The sequence below is a fragment of the Rattus norvegicus genome, chromosome 5, assembly GCF_036323735.1.
Source record: "Rattus norvegicus strain BN/NHsdMcwi chromosome 5, GRCr8, whole genome shotgun sequence".
NCBI classification, from domain to species: Eukaryota; Metazoa; Chordata; class Mammalia; order Rodentia; family Muridae; genus Rattus; species Rattus norvegicus.
In genome coordinates this window covers 84,052,589-84,068,420 of record NC_086023.1, presented here as the reverse complement: position 1 = coordinate 84,068,420, position 15,832 = coordinate 84,052,589, and the positions used below count along the sequence as shown (strand labels likewise).

The 15,832-nt window shown below is 43.1% G+C and overlaps 1 protein-coding gene across 5 annotated transcripts in view; it reads left to right on the top strand.

Annotated features, from left to right (window-relative positions):
- Astn2 (astrotactin 2) overlaps nucleotides 1-15,832 on the top strand; it is a 986,452-nt gene that overhangs the window by 691,019 nt on the left and 279,601 nt on the right. For all 5 annotated transcript variants that reach the window (XM_063287034.1, XM_017593112.3, XM_017593110.3 and 2 more), the window contains 3 exons: nucleotides 4,764-4,888; nucleotides 8,262-8,366; nucleotides 11,560-11,739. In XM_063287034.1, coding sequence (XP_063143104.1) covers nucleotides 4,764-4,888; nucleotides 8,262-8,366; nucleotides 11,560-11,739 — 410 coding nt within the window. The remainder of the gene's footprint in view (nucleotides 1-4,763; nucleotides 4,889-8,261; nucleotides 8,367-11,559; nucleotides 11,740-15,832) is intronic.

Below are 15,832 nucleotides of genomic sequence, written 5' to 3'. Positions count from 1 at the left end.
GACATTCATAGCTTTCGGATTGGTGGAAGCTAGTGCTCATTTAAGAAAATATATTCCAGAAGGTTTGACTTGATAGCAATACATTAGCTAAGACACAAATGGGCAATGAATTGTTCTAGAAGTGAAGATAGGTACCCCCAAGACAATTGAGCTCTATATTTTAACATCCAAAGTCTCCACAATCATGAGGTTTGAATCAGCTAATCAGCCTAACAAAGTATTTTGAATCATCTTGTACAAAGGCTAGATTCAAATCTTTAATAACTCTGGTGAGGAAACCTTCTGGACAGTGAAACATGAGAGCAGAAGCTATCAGAAGTCAGGGGCTATGCACGTGCTGCCTTCTTTTGTGTCCTTCATGTTAGCAAGAGACACTCACCAAGCCTCTACACTTGACCCACCTATACTCAGTCTCACAGTTTGGCCTTCAGAGAGTCTTGGCATTGTCTGGAGACTCATGGAGCCTGCAGCCTGCAGTCCAGTGAGAAATAGAAGTTTTTCATGCACAGATCTACAGCTAAAAACTTAGAAACCTTTCTTGGAAGAAATGTGTGTGACAGATGTGATCTGAGTCACTTTCCTAAAAGCATTGGTCTGTGGTGCGATCCGTGTGGTGAATGGTCCAGGTGCAGAGAAAAAGGAAAAACCTCCCAGAGAGGGAACACATTTCAGCCAGGAGCTATAGAGTGCGAGCCTGCCCCAGGAGAGGACAGTGAGTATAGCCTGAGTTCATCCTGAGTGGGCAGCAGAAGTCAGCAGGTGCTGGATTGTGTGGGATCCTCTAGACTGTAATACAGCGTCCTTATTTCTCAAGACTGGAATACAGCACCTGCATTCTTTCTTGGTTTTTCCCATGGAGGAACACTCAGCACTTCCCCTCAGCTGTATCCCTGATGCTCAAAGCATGCCTTGAACTCATGCAGATTTACAGAGAGAATGGGACCCGCCAAATGTCAGAGTTCTAGTATATGCTTAAAACTTTTGCTGAGTTGTTTCCATATATTATTAGTTGAGATTTAACTTTTACATGGATGCATTGTGAAGATGTTGATCTAACAGTGAGCCTGTTGCTAATGTGAAAAATTATTTACTTATGTGATATATATATACATATGTATATATCATATATATGTATGTATATATACATACATACACACATAAACTATCAAATCCAAACACACATGTATGAAATAATGCTCTGTCGTGGCTGTGCTCATGAGTGCTTCTTGCTCTCATCTCTAAAAGTATCTCTGGCTTAGTCAATGATCAACCAAGCAGACCCCATCCTGGCTGAATTCCCTGAATGTGAGTATTCAGTTGAATACAAACTTGGTGAGGCTACTGTCACTTCCCAACTACAGACCTCATGATGTTTAAAATCAGGCTAGTACTGCACCTCTCTCTCTCTCTCTCTCTCTCTCTCTCTCTCTCTCTCTCTCTCTCTCTCCCTCTCTGACACACACACACACACACACACACACACACACACACACACACACACACACGAGTTGGGGGACGGAAAAAGAGAAGATCAGAAAAGGTAAAGAGCAGAATTGTTTCTGATGGTTATATGTTATATGGCCTGTACCAGCACATGCCACCTCTGGGTCCCTTCCTCCTCCTTGGTCTTTCAGGCTCTCTCAGCTTTCATCTTAGGGTCCTCTCTTCCCAGCAAAACTTTCCCAAGGCTGTTTTCCCCAATCTGTATTTTGCCTCTTCCAAGAGCACGCTGATGTGAAGGCCCTGGGCGCCCTCTGCTGGTAGAGGCCATGCAGGATTGTAGCCATCGCCCAGACAGCTAAGAATGGATTTATTCCCTGGAAAAGAATGACTGTCCTGCTATTCTGTGCTTCATCCTTGCCTGTGTGCCTCATTCTTAGCTTTCTATGCCACCTTACTTCTTCTTCTCCTTCTCATGAGCTTCATCATGTTTCTTCCTGAAACTCAGAGGTGAATGTTTATGGAAGACGAGGCACCTTCGGCAATGTCTCCTGCCACATCGGGTTGGCCTTGTTCATCTAGATATTGTCCATTGATGTCAGATGTCAGCAGATTGACTTGGATGGAGGACAGTGGTTTGGAGAGAGTAATGAGGGGTACTAGTTGGTATATATTCCCTCTTCTGCTGTTTTAAGAACGTGTACAGAAGTTGATGGATATAGAGAAAACCTCCAACCCTAAAGACGTAAATATCCCCGCAAAGGCCAATTACCAAATGTGCTCGAACTATGAATCACTGCAAGACCCTGGGCACCTTGTGAAGCCACCTTCTCCTTATTGCTTAAGCAGAAAAATACGGCTGTGCCCACCTCAGAGTGAGCACTGGATGAGAGCAGAGCCTCTGTGAGCAGTCAGGTTGTAAGATGCCACAGGACCTTTTCTTTGCCAAGGCCTGCTTGGAGTCTGGGAATCTGAAGGAATGATGCCTGTAGACAGATCTGAGGACTTCAGTCTGTCCATCCTGGAGCAGGTCTTTCAGCCCTTGCCTTACTAAGATGAGAAGTATGGCCTCGGTGACCTCACTACCTAGGTCCTCACACCTACAATGTCATGGCCTTGAGTAGTACAAGTTCTTTTGAATTAAAGTTTTCACCTCTAACCTGGGGTATTTAACAGCACCTACTTTGTACTGTTGGGAAAAGTGCTTACCAGGATGCCTGGCCTACAGTATGTGCTAAAGAAATTCATTCTCTTTCGCTGTAGCAAACTGGGAAACTTTTATGATCCTTATATTACAGGCAAGAAAACTAAAGTTTAGGAGCTTTGTCCCTGATTACTCTGGTAGGGTGTCATGTGGGAAGACCTGAAGCCCAGTGTTCAGAGCCATTAAAATTAGTTTCTCCTACCTGTAAATCAAGTGCTTGTGGAAGACATGATGAAGGGCTTCTTGCAAACTAACCAGAAAGCCTTACAAGGAGCTCACTGATTGTACTGCATGGCCAATGTTTCTCTCTCCCTTAACCAGGTTGGGAAGATCTGGGGGACAAAGGACAAAGTTGGTCATTCTGTCTATAGTACTCAACTCAGAGCTATGTGACCAGCCTAGAACATGCTCCCATTTTACTGCGCATTTGGCAAAAGCTCTGTAGACCCAGCACTGCTGTTTCCTTGTGTGTAGCATTTCTATTAGTTGGAAAGCTGATTTCTCTATGCCCAGTGCTGTTTGTGGCTCCCAGATTAGCAGATCACGTGACTGTGCAGACAGACCTAGGTACACACAAAATACTAAGCGATATAGTGAGAGTAGCTAGAAAATTCACCACAGTGCACACATGTATTCCCCAGAAAGAGGCCCAGCTAAACCTGGCTTTAGATTTTATTCTCACCAACCTAGACTCTCATTGCGGCTTATCTGTTTTTTTACACACAACACTAGCTCAAGAGCCACGGTAAAGATTAAATATCAAGATATATGTTAAGCATTTTGCTAGTGCCCAGAAAACTAAGGATGCATTGAATAATGGAGAAGACAATGAGTGTGATGGAGAAGGGGATGGTGATGCTGGAGATGGGAGGTGGGGATAACATCACCCTCTCTGGACCCAGCCCTAGAGAACATTTTCAGTAAGTGAACAGACTGGTGACAGACTTTAAAAGTCTCTAGGGAATGGCACGGGCATATGCAGTAAAGACAAGATGGTGACCCAGTGAGCAGTTTCTCAGTTGCTTCTGAACCTGCCTGGAGTTCAGGCTTTAAATGCCTTTGTTTAACATCAGGTATTTTTGTATCTGTCTCTGATTTTCACTTCAAGGGTGACTGTGCCAGGTGGCAAAAGGAAGATATAAACAGCCTCCTCCTTTTGTTCTTTCCCTCCTCCTCCTCCGTCTGCAGATTATAATTAGTGCTTCTAACTTTGAGGGTCTCTGAACATGAAGTGACCTCACAAGTCAGGTTAAATAGAGAAGTGCCCTTGAGATGCTGCATGCCAGCTGACTGTCACATCTCCTGCTTACACGCTCCTAGTGTCAGCAAGCTTCCCATCTCCTGTGGCTGGTTGTTCCATTTTTAGGTCAGTCTATTGTCTAGAATAATGAGATCTGTGTTGCCACCACTGTCCTCTTAAACTACATATCTACCCAGGATTCAGTATTCCAGGGTCACGTAGGGGTTCATCTTGTAGATCCTTTGGAGGCAACCCATATGAAGTTTGCATAAGTCAAAGAGCACTTGTCTGGGAGCAAAGAGACCTGGGTTTGTGCCCGATCTACTGGTTGTTGTTAAACAAGATATTCCTTTTCTTAAGGCCGTGGTCTTCCAGATTTGTCTGAGCCAGAGCACCTCCAGAATTCCCTCTACCTTAACACACATGCATTTTTCTGAGCTTTCTTTTCTTCGGCTTAGCTTTGTTTCCTGCTTCAAACACTGTTTGATGCTCAGTTCCCTCACATCCAGGTTTACCCCCTGTCATTGCTTATGCAAAGGGATGCTTAACAGCCAAATATATAGTTTATGGAGCCTCGGAGGATGTCTTAAACAATTGGCAGCTTGATCCCATTAAGTGTTTACAGCAGCCCTGAGATCTAAGCCTCATTTAAAGGAGAGGGAAACTCTGGTTGCAAGAGAAACAATAAGTAGCTAGTCAGTGGGTGCTCCAGGCTTTGACACCCAACCTGCCTGCCTTCTGTGCCCTGTGGTCAGCGCTCTGCTCTCAGAGTTATGATTCAGAAAGCTAGCATTACAAGCTGACAAGGTTCCTGCTTTCCTGCCCCACCATGGCCGTGTCCCTTCCTCTGCTCTGCAATCTCTTTGCTCTGCCCCACAGGGAGAACAACTTCATCAAGGACTTTCCCCAGCTGGCGGATGGACTGTTGGTGATCCCGCTACCAGTGGAAGAGCAATGCCGAGGGGTTCTCTCTGAGCCCCTCCCAGACCTTCAGCTTCTCACGGGTAAGATGCACCTTTCAGACCTCTGCAGACTCACTGACTCACAGCCTGTCTTCTGAGGTGCCAGAATTTGGTCTCCACCCAGGGTGTGTTTGTATCTCACTTCTGTATCATCTTCCAGCTCTTCTACCTCTTTCTTGAGGAGTGGGTTGATTCTCTAAGATACGAGGACCTGAACTCCACTTGGGTGATATAAAAGTTGGGTGGAATATATTAACCAGGATGGCCACCATTAAGGATGATTGAATCCTGTCATTTAGAGGAGGATGGTCCCATAGGAATTATCCTGCAATGTGACAGACACCCTCATCACTCGAAAGCTCTGAGTGACAAAGAGCAAAGGATATAGCTACCACAAGCCTTTCCCGTAAAGTGGCATTGATAGAGAAGACCCCTACATGGGTTGAAAGTGTTCTTGGGGCACAGGTCTTTTCTGTTTTTCAGCCAACATGATCCTGTAAGCGTTACTATTCTGCCTTCAGATGGTTAAGGGGGGGAGGGGGCATACACTCCTCCAACATTGCATTGCTACGGCATAAATTACCATCAAGGATTAAGCCTAATTAGTCTGGACTCCAAAGTGGATGCCTTATCCATTATCCTACCACCTCCCAGACTTGTCCTACTTCAAAGAAGATTCAGATCAAATGAACCCACAGATGAAAAACCTGCTGTAAAGTGAGTTAAAGACTTCTATGCTTTCCTTAATTTTCCCCTTCCTAAGATCATAGAAATTCTAAGTGACATAGAGTATACTAGTTGAGTTCTCTCCACTGATTGGGCATCAGGTCTACTTTATTATATCCTTCTTAAGATACATGTCTCTTTGGAAAACTTCAGTAAGGGAGGCTCACCATTTGTAAGAACTGCTATTTCTTTACATGGTCCATAGAAGAGTTCTATAAATATCCTGACCCATCATTGATTGTTGTGTATTCTTGGGCAGTTTTTATCTTTGCGACATGAATGTAACAGTTTTTTTCCAAAAATATGCTAAGGAATAAAGATCACGTATAAATGAGATGTTTGGTTTACCATGGGTGTCTTGTAATAGTATAGATTGTTAAAATTGTATGTATTGGCTCAGGAACATTTGAAAGTTCCCTAATAAAGGAATTGCTACATTTGCTATAATTCAAGGGATTTTATTTTTAATTATCAAAGGCAATAGTAATGGCTCAGTGGTTAAAATACTGGGTCTGTCTTCTAGTACCTACGTGAGAGTTCACAACCATCTCTAATTCTACGTTCAGGGTATCCAAAATCCTTTTCCAGCATCTGTAGGCACAGCACACATCACTCACAGACATGCATGCTACAAAATACCCACAAACATAAAGTAAAAATAAATCTTTTAAAAATATAATTACCAAGAAAAAGTCATCTGCTCTCCCAGAGCTTCATCTCATCTCCTTTCCCCAAGTGATGAACTTCACAAAGAGTATGATGGTGGGTAGACTGAAAACCAGGGGTGGTTTGATGAAGAACACAGAGAAAGCATTCCAGTTAAGAAATTATTAAAATCCACCTGGATGCTCAAATTCATTCTGGACTTTGTAAGAGAACTGCAAATAGAGCCCCTGGCCTGTATATCAAGAACCCAACTTTCTACTAAATAAGTTTGTATTCCAGATGTGAAATGAGACATAGAGTAATAGTTCCATATGCGGGAAGCCCAGGATAGAATGAGAGACAGTAAAGATAGTTTTTATAAATTAGTTGATAAGCAAAAGGTGCCTCCATGCTTTTGAGCACTACACCATGGAAGGAAAGGGTTCTTTTAAAAGCCCACATTAGAATGTTCAGCTTTCTTGTGTCAGGAGGGTGCGAGTTGATTACCTGCTTCTCTATACACTATACCTGTGAACATGACAAAGTAGTAGCAGATGGGACAGGAAATAGAAGCTGCCTACTCCTTGAGTAGACTAATTTCTCTGCCTTGGGTCAGGAGCATAGTCTTCTCTTCTTCCTTCTATCCAATCTCTGTTCCTTCCCTAGCACCACATAAGGAGCACAGGCAAGACAGAACAGATAAACAGGACATATTTATAACTAAACAGTCTCACGTCAATGGACATATCTTAGGGGATCATGAATATTTTACTAGAAAATGAAAGCATCTAAATTATATTATTCCTGAAAAGGCTAAAGATAGAGGGAAAAAAAACTGTTGACAATAATGGACAACTTTAATACTACAGAAATGTCCAGGAAGAAATCATTTGTTCCAATGAGATTCTCATTTTAATCTCCGTATCAAATATCTCTTTAAGTGCCTCCTCACCAGGGGACAAGAGAAAAGGATACGGAATGTGCCTGCTATTTGCAGAGGCGCAAATACATAACAATACTAATAACTGATAACATGGTTAGCATTTATTTTTAATGCATTTTTTCATGATTATGAATAAGAAAGAATGCATAGCTTTGGGTGGAAAGTTTAGAAAATGGAGATAGATACAAAACAGGAAGCGGGATTTTTTTTTGTCCTGAATCTGTTACCCAGTGTTAAATGCTTATCAACATGTTTGTTGTAATTTTTCTTTGTTTACACTGTATCACTCTAACACCTGTGATTTCTGTAATGCACTTTATGGAACATGCATTCTTAATGATCCCTCTATATAAAGAAGGCTCCATGAGTCGCAGCATCTTCACAGAGCCCTATAATGTATTCTAATTACTATCATACGGTGAAGATTAAAAACTTAGCTTCTTTGGCCAGTATTTTTCATTTATTTGAATTGGGAAATTGTATGTAGGTATACAGGTTTGCTGTAGTGCTTATGAACACTCATATTAACAACCAATGGTCTATAGCAGGGGAAGCAAGCATGAAGGAATTAGGTATGTGGTACATATAGGGATTTTCTAAGTGGTCTCTGTTATAACTGTTCAACTCTTCAACTCTGCTCAATGTAAAATCAGCTGCAGTACTGACAAATAAATGATTTGAAAAAAAGGAAATATGCCATTGTCCCCTATAGGTCTCCAGGCCTACAGGCCCAAAATTTCTCTTTTCTAAAAGAGTTTCCACTTTTGCTACCACATTCCTGTCTCACCTTATGCCTCTGAGATAAAATAACAATGGGTGACTGTACTGTCAAATGAGAAATCTGAGACAACGAGATGTCTAACTCCATGATAAGCCTTGGGTAGGTGGGATAAAAAATTTGACCTTTTGCATCGAAAGTAGAGAGGCATTAGAAGCCCAAAAGAAAAAGAGCTGTGGTTAAAATGCATGGTGCTACAGAGCTGGTAAAATGGTTCTAACAAAAGCAACAGTCAGGACCAAGCTGCTTCTCACTGCACAGTTTGCATTGTTCAAAGTATTCTTCATTCTCAGCTCATGTGGCCATCTTATTTGTCCTTCTAGGAGACATCAGGTATGACGAGGCCATGGGTTACCCCATGGTGCAGCAGTGGCGTGTCCGGAGCAACCTCTATCGTGTGAAGCTGAGTACCATCACCCTCTCAGCAGGTGAGGACTACTGCCCAAATGACAACCAAAGGACTTACCATCACACAATACTTGGTCTCAAGGGATAAGAACGCCCCCAGCCCTGGCTGGCACTAAATCATGAGAGAACATCTAGGTAGGACAACATAGCACACAATGACATTAACACATCGCAGTAGGGAATGAGGCAGTATGACACAGAGGAGTTTCTTAGAAGAAGAGCTGTCCAAGCATGGTGAAAAAATACGACCACAGGAAGGATAGAAACAGGAATCTAAGCAATATTTGTTCCAGAAGTGTGTCTGGCCTGCGATTTGCACCTTCTTCTCTGGTCAGTTCTCTCTTTGTTTCTTTCCTGGACCATCATGGTAATAACATGTAGCTACACTCTTTACCACTATAGGCACCTTCCTCCATCTTTCTTTATCCATGCGAGCCTTGAGCTCCAGCAGGGAGCATAGACTTTGAGAAGGGACTCCTTTTTTCATGACTTTGCACACTTTGCGTTTGCTGTACCTTCTGCCTCCTTCTCCCTGCCTGGGGTGTACACACTAAACTCTTTGGTGCCTCCTTCACTCTCCACTCTTAAAAACAAACAAAAAAAAAATAGCAAGAAATGTCAGGTGTTGGAATACCTGTAGGGAAATACTAACAAAGTACCTGATTTGAATCTGAATCATGTCTGTTTACAGGAGAACTGGAGCCAGGGTATGGGATCTGGTTTTCCCTGTGTCTCGAGAAACTAACAGAGTATCATTGTTGGTGTCTATGGTTGATCAAAGAATAAGATAAATGAGAACTGGAGAATATGGTATTGAATAATGGTGGCCGGGAAGCCGACACCTAGCTGGGGGTTTTCTACTCTTGTTCTGCCAACACTGTCACTGGCTTATTATCAGCATGTCCCCTAATTATTTCTTGAGCTCTTCTCTCTGTCATTACCTTTTTTTCCAGTACTACTTAGGTCATCAGCACAATGGGGCTCTTTCATCGTGAGGCTGGGAGGACTTTAGCCTGTGGGAAGTACAAACCATGATTGTTGCTGACATCTGTCGAGCATGTGCTAATGTTTCATGTCTTGTGGCTTGCAGCAGTCCCACAAGAACAGTAATAATCTAACCTATCTGTCATCAGATAGAGAAACTGGAGGTCAAAGAGGTTAAGCAACCAACTCAAGGTCACACAGCCAGTCAGTGCCAGACGAGAAAACAGAGCAGGCATTTTGATTGTATTTTTGTCTGCCTGGCTAAAGAGCCACGGGGCATCTCCAAGGCATTGTCATTTATTACTTAACAGAAACCATCTCATTATTAAACCCACTGTATTAATTACCCAGTGCATGAGTTAACAGGTTGATGGAGAGAGGTTGTTCTAATCAAGCACCCTTTCTTTGAGTCCTATTTCTGTTTCCCTTCCACCCCCTCACCCCGCACTTATGAATATAACTGTGATATTCCTGTTAGAACTACAAAGGTGTACCTGCTTTAATTAATCAGTAATGATGTTCCTGGAAGCTCCTTGTAAATCAAATGTTGGCAAATTGGAGCTCATTTTCAATGTTGGAGAGGTGTTTGCACTTTGATGTGGCCTTGGGTGTTTTTATAATAACTATGCCTGCTATTTGTTGGCCTCCAGGAGCTGGTGGTGTACTTGGCTGGGGCGGGCACAGGAGAAATGCATTTGTGAATTTAGAGACAGATAAGGAAGGCTTCTATCTGTAAAACCTGTAACCCTTCAGAGTGTGGGGTTGGGGGAGACAAGGAGGGGATGGGTGTTCCACACAGGAATTGGCTTCTAAGAAAGGGGCAGCTTCATAGTATTTTTAAGCACAGGTGTGGGAAGGGGTAAATTCATGTATGGGGACAGAGTAGTCTTGGGGTATGGTCAAGAGGTAAAAGAAGAAACAGTGATAGAAAGTCCAGGCTCCACTGAGTGCAAATTAGGAAATAGGGGATGACCCAGGCATTCCTGTAGACCCAGAAAGAGTCATGGGACATTATCTAGGGGCAGGGAGGAGGACAAGAACCTTTAAGGACGTGGGGCATAGGTAGTTTTAGATGAAGAGGAAATAATGCAAGAAGAATGAATGGTGACAATAGCCAGGAACAGCATTTGTCTGGACTTCACTTGTGGTGCCAGGTCAAGTCCAACTGCAGGATGCTGTAGACTCCTCCAGTTTCTGGGCTCTCTGGAGAGAGAATTCATAACAGCTGCCTGGACTCTAGACTACTTAGCCGTTAAGGTAGATGGGAAGCTGATCCACCAGGAGCCCTTCCTGGCATTTGCTGTTCTCTAAACGTTCTAGGAAAATCAAGGAAGTGTGTTCTGTGTCGTCATTACTCCTTCTGAAGCTTTCCAAAGTGTTTCCCATACCAAAGCTGTGTTGGTTGCTGTGGAGAGAATTGGGTAGTAGCTGAATGGTGCGAGAACCAGTCTCCCATGCCAGAAGGCCCTGGAACAACAAGAAGAATGAATAAGGAACAGCAGCTCCTAGGTCATGGCTCGACCAGCCCTATCCTAGGTCCAGAAGACTAAGCAGTGCACTTCAGCAGTACAGCAAGCAGTCAGAAAACTCCATTGAAATCTCAGTAGAGAAAGGAGTCCACTGTCTCAGGAAACAAGAGCAAAGGTAGAAAGGGAGATGAGTTAGCCAGAAGCTAGAGCAGCTACAGAATCTGCACTGAGCTGGGACAAGTGCAGGAAAGGGACTCCAGGCAATTTACTTAGAGTAAAAACAAAACAGTGTTTGAATCTTTTCGATTCAGTTATTATAAGCTTGAATCAGTTTGTTATAAGCTCTGTTAGCTGGAGGGCCAAAACATATTAGTTATAGTCTTTGAGCTTTGGCTTTTCATTAGGTTAATTGGGGGTGTGGTGGTCAACATTGCAGTGTTTGCACTAAGAGAATAAAAGCATGGCAGTGTATACATCAGCTGTTCAATCATAGGCCTCACCTCTAACTTTCTGGTTGTATCCTTAAGTATCATGTAGGTTGGTGAGTCTTCCTCTTCTGAAGGGGTTTACTACGTCACCTTATCTGGCAGTGAAAGTAAGCCTTTGCTATAAGAATGTAAGGTTTGAGATGACAGCCTGCTGACACTGTGATAAAAGTAAAGGCCATGTCCCCTAGCTGGGAAGAGCCCTTAATGGCACACAATTCTTTGGCCATCAACTTCTCATGTCTAAGCGTTTACATGTGCTCTTCTCCCGCCAGGCTTCACGAATGTCCTAAAGATCCTGACCAAAGAGAGCAGTCGGGATGAGCTGCTCTCCTTCATCCAGCACTATGGCTCCCACTACATTGCAGAGGCTCTGTATGGTTCTGAACTCACTTGCATCATCCATTTTCCCAGCAAGAAGGTCCAGCAGCAGCTATGGCTCCAGTATCAGAAAGGTAAGTCTCAGGGGCGGGGCTTGTTGGAAGTGATGGCCAGATGTGGTACGGAGGAAAGGCAACCGATGAAACACCAGAGCCCATTTCTCCTATCTGTGAGCTGGCTGGGCTTTGTCAACCCCTTGGCTTCCTTTGAGTTTCACTTCACCATGGTCAAGGTGAGGGAGTACACTGCCTCAGAATTCTTTCATTCAGGTATTTGAACTCTTTTCTTATATTGTAGACTCATTTGATTTTGTTTTGTTTTTAAACATGCTTTCCCTTTGAAACAGTTGCCAGAGATAAAGGCAGACGATAGGGAGTCATAGCTCCATGATGCCTTCTCTTTGGGCTTCTTGGGAGAAGCCAGGAAGAATGGTCACTCCTGCTCCTCAAGTTGTTCCCCACAAAGGGGTTCTTATTCTCATGGAGAATCACCACATCTTCAATTTCCCTGCTTCTCAGCTGTTAACAGATCTTTATTTCCTTCAGCTTAAGTTGGTCTAATGCAGATGAGTAGTCTCTGACCCTAACATTGGGAAAGTCATTCCCTTATGTCCTCAATGTCCCCTCCCTGGGAAATGTGCACTTCAATAACTACTCCTATGTACCTACCACATGTGAATGGGGAGGTGAGGTACATATTTCATTTTACAAAGTTGGAAATATCACATGTAGGTAAGGTTGTATTTTACTTTGTGTGTGTGTGTGTGTGTGTGTGTGAGAGAGAGAGAGAGAGAGAGAGAGAGAGAGAGAGAGAGAGAGTTGTATGTTTCTTCACATGAGTATAAATGTATACCTGTGTATGTGTATAGGGGTACTCATGTGTAGAGACCCAAGGCTGACATGAGGAGTTCTCCTTGACCATTTCCACCTTGCCCATCAAGGGAATATCTCTCACTTGAACCCAAGTTCATCCATCCCGCTAATCTAATTAGCCAACTTACTAGGGCACTTCCTGTATTCCACTCTCTAAGTGCTGGGTTATAAGCAAGCTTCTGTGCCTGCCTAGCATTTATGTGGGTGCTAAGGATCCAAAGCCTGATTCCCACGATTGCTAATTGTACAGCAAGCACTTTAACCACTGAGATATCTCCTAGCAACACATCGATAGGTCACCGTATTTGAGAAATTGAGTCTCACAGTTAAGAAACATGCTGAGTCGAGTGCCCATAGGGACAGAGCTTATGAATAGCAAGTCCTATGTTGGAACTCACAATTAGAACTGTCTACCTACGGAAGCCATTTTCTTTCTTCCTGTCCTTTTTCCCCCCAGCTATATTACACTGCTTTCTGTTATAGTTAATATTATTGCTATCAGTTAATTATGAAAGAAAGGCTCTTGATTACAAAGGGTGAGGATTGACAATACAAACCTTCTTGAACTTTCTCTATAGGACTTAACACCCTAGCTCCGGGAAACCCATAAGTCATAAACACAAACCACAGAACATTGTGGCTCTTGGAGTCTTCATTGAACTTAGCTCTCCAGTTTGCCCTTGTAGAAATGAAAATTCAGTGGGAGGGGGAGCTAAGTCACACAGCTCCATATATCAAGGCAAACTGAAGCTGCTTCATGCCAACTTCAGTGCTTGTTAGCTGCCGACAGTGCCTATAAGACAGAGCCCCTGAACCTACCCTGGCTATATCTGCAGCCTTTCTTTCTGCCTTTGGGGGCTCTGCTCCCCTAGCTGTGTTTGCACCACTGCCTGCTTCCTGCATACAACTGTGTGGGGCATGGTTAGTTTATAGGCTCGGAGGACATAATTGAGTTGTCAGGGAATAGCTCGGTTTTATGGCTATGACAATGACAGTCTTTAAGGAAGTGCATTAAATCAATAGAAGTCTCATCGTACCACCCTATAAATAACGTGACGCATCATTAAGCAGGGCAATAAGCTTCAGGACTTTGAAGTAACACAATTAGGTTATGTTTATAAAAAAAAATCCCTCTCTTGCTGTGGCCACCGAACTAATTTGCTTCATGCCCTATTCAGGGCCTAGGAGACTACTGTGATGCTAAATGTCATCCCATCTCCATCCTTGATTGCTTTCAAGGCCTAGGCTTCCTTGCTGAAAAACATCCCATTCTTTGTAATAAAAATGGAATCTGTTACAAGAAATATAGGAAGAGAAAAGCTAAAAGAGCAAACAAAGTTTCCAACCCTCCGTCAAGGACTGGGTGACTTTGATGTTGGAACTTTCTGTCTCTGGGTTTCTATTCTGCACATATTTTTACTCCTTTCATGGCCTATATTTGCTCCAGGAAGAATATACAGATGTTCTGAAGCCAAGATACCCGTTTTCAGTTTTTCTTTCTCTCTCTCTCTCCCCTATGGCTTATCAGAATTCTTGATTTATTTTTTGATAATGGGGATACAAAAGACTGGGGAGGTTATAAAGCAGAAAAAAATAAAAGATGTTGGGAACACTTTGGATTCAGACAATTGATAGCATTTCTTTCCAAGCTGTCAGTCATGTAAAATCAGCATCTGCTAAACACGAGGACACAGGGTAGTTAAATCTGGGCTTTGTGACTGTTAGCTGGGAGTAGAGCTTGTGGGCAGAGGAGCTTGAGCAGCAATGAAGTGGGACACATCTAGATTTCCTCTACACCCACTGACCTAGTAATTTTCAAGTTCACACGCCTCGTGCTAAGTGAGAGACAATTATTCCCTTTCACAACTTTTGGGTCAATGAGATGAAACACCACAGGTAAAATTTCCAAAACTTAGTGGGTACATGAAAAACAATAGCTTAGAATAAAATGAAAATGATAGACATCTGCTGAGGAATCTAGACCTGGCACCAGCCCTTCCTAATGTGTGGCCTCCATCTTTGTTTCTCCCTATGAACTATATATGCCATTGGAAGAAGGTAGCATTTGCTGATGTCTTTTCCATTTAGCAGTCTTCCTTAGACTGGAAGGACCACACCAGGGGAACAATCAAATAGGTCCTGAAAAATGATGGTGAACATTTTCATAGCCCTCTACAGTTGCTGGGTGGCTATACTCTTATCATACCATCTACCACAGGAGGCAAAGAAAAGGGTATGTACTCTTCCCTTTGCAGAAGGGAAAAGAGAAAGGAAGAATTCAGATTCCTTAGTGAGAGCACTGGGGACTGAATCCTAAACTGGACCTAAAGCTTCCTTCACTATAATCATTATCTCCAGACCTTAAAAAGGAAATACCCTAGCCCTTTTCCGATCTAAAGTCTTTATTTGCTAGTTCTACCCATTTGAAGAGTGGCTACTGGAGAAAAGAGCTCAGCTTAGTTAATAGTGTCTTTCGAAGGAAGAAGGTGCCTGAGCATTTTCTTCTCTGTAATAGCGAAAAAATAAAAGCCAGGGTAATAGCTCCTGGGTATGCCAAAGACGGATGAAAAGACCTAGAGAGGTAGATAAAGGGACTTGAGCTTCCACCACTCTGGGGGAGCCTGGAGGACTAGGCAGGTCAATAAAGTAGTACCTGAACTGACCCTAACCCAGGGAAAGATGTGCTCTAAATGCTATTAAGTGTCTGAAATCATCCCTGAAGTTAAGAATCCTAGGTAAAATTAGCATGTGAACTGCTCAGGCAATCAGGTTTCTATAACCATCACTGGTGCCCCACTGCCTTTCTCAAAGCCCATGTGACATTCTGAGTGTCTTGTACTAGGATTATACTGACAAAACACATTGCAATATCCCCCACCCCCAACTGGGGCTTTATTTCACGTCTGCCCTTGCTAGTTGCATGTTCTACTTCTCTGTGACCTTGATACTGAGTCCTTAGTTATGATTGTTTATAAAGTCACTCATGAATAATGTCTTTCATTTATGAATAAAAGTTTCATAATCGGTGGAGTCATCCTTAAAATCACAGGCATAGGCCAAGGACCAGCCTCCACTTGGAGAGGGGTTCTGAGAGAAAGGGTGTCTGGGAGCAGCCAAAACAATGCCAAGTCAAATCATGGGTCCCAGCTGGTGACCTATGTTCTGCTGGAGACAGCTTTCCCTCTCTGTTCTGCTTTTTTTCTCTGGAGATCTCCAGACAGTTCTCTCTAGACAGCTTTCGCTTGTTAGTCTCTGCTCTAGACAGTTCTCCAAGCAGTTGTCTTTTGCTGATCTA